Raw genomic sequence first — 1,163 nt, 5'->3', positions numbered from 1 at the left:
CTATGCCTTCAGTATCAATTTTCTCAGGGCTGCAATCACATCCTTATTCCTAAGGCTGTATATCACTGGGTTGAACATGGGAGTCACAATAGTATAAAAGAGAGAAAGCACTTTGTCAGTTCCTGCAGAGTGGGTGGACTTCGGCCTTAGGTAGGTAATAGAGGCAGATCCGTAAAACAAGACCACCACCAGCAGATGGGAAGAACACGTGGAGAAAGCTTTTGCCCTTCCTTTGGCTGTTGGTAACCTCAAAATTGTGGCAATGATTTTGCTGTAAGAAGCAAGTACCAATATGAAAGGGAATGCTGCTACCAGTACAACCACCACATAGACAGATAGCTCATGCCCAGAAGTGTCCCCACAGGCTAATTTGAGAATGGGAGGTATATCACAGAAGAAGTGCTCTATTTGGTTAGAGTGACAGAAGTGCAGAGAGAATATCTGGTAGGTTTGTCCTATCTGGACTGGGATGCCACCAAGCCAGGAGGCCACTGCTAGCTGAGTGCACTTTGTTGGGTTCATGACCAGAGGATAGTGCAGAGGGTTGCAAATGGCCACGTAGCGGTCATAGGACATCACAGCCAGTAGCAAACATTCAGTGGTGCCAAAAATCAGGAAGAAGCATAATTGGGTGGCACAGCACAGAACAGAAATACTTCTATCCTGAGTCCAAATGTTGAACAGGATCCTAGGGACAATGACTGACACATAACAGATTTCCAGAGAAGAAAAATTTGCCAAGAAAAAATACATGGGTTTCTGTAATGCAGCATCAACCCTGGTTATAACTATTATGAGGCAATTTCCAAGTAGGATAATTATATACACGATGGAGAATACCCCAGATAGGAACCCTTGAAGATTGGAAAGGTCAGAGAATCCAAGTAGGACAAAATGCTTCACTGTGGAAATGTTGTCTTCTGAACTCACCTCTTCTTGTTTCATCTGTGGGAATGATGCAAACATAAGTATTATCCTTAGTATTTGTTTTCTAATGTACAATTCAAAGATGGCAGACATCCTTTTCCCCATTCTTTTTAATAAAAACACATTAAGTACCATTGCTCTGAAATTAACAAGGGTATTTTATTAATAACAAATACCAATATAAAATTTACTCTTTATCCTTCATAAGTATATTTATTTTTATTTTGATAATGCAT

The 1,163-nt window shown here is 40.5% G+C and overlaps 1 protein-coding gene across 1 annotated transcript; it reads right to left on the bottom strand.

Moving 5' to 3' along the window:
- On the bottom strand, nt 1-945 carry LOC101597241 (olfactory receptor 10AG1-like). The gene has a single exon (XM_004667649.2). The coding sequence runs from the start codon at nt 943-945 to the stop codon at nt 1-3; it is 945 nt and encodes a 314-aa protein (XP_004667706.2).
- Nucleotides 946-1,163: the final 218 nt, after the last annotated feature.

The sequence above is a fragment of the Jaculus jaculus genome, chromosome 1 (genome assembly GCF_020740685.1).
Source record: "Jaculus jaculus isolate mJacJac1 chromosome 1, mJacJac1.mat.Y.cur, whole genome shotgun sequence".
In the NCBI taxonomy this organism is placed as follows: domain Eukaryota; kingdom Metazoa; phylum Chordata; class Mammalia; order Rodentia; family Dipodidae; genus Jaculus; species Jaculus jaculus.
Note: the sequence above shows the minus strand (reverse complement) of the source record. Positions and strands in the feature narration are given on the sequence as shown.

Excerpts from the sequence above, each read along its gene's own strand:
- LOC101597241 (XM_004667649.2), bottom strand. The coding sequence starts at position 945 with ATGAAACAAGAAGAGGTGAGTTCAGAAGACAACATTTCCACAGTGAAG.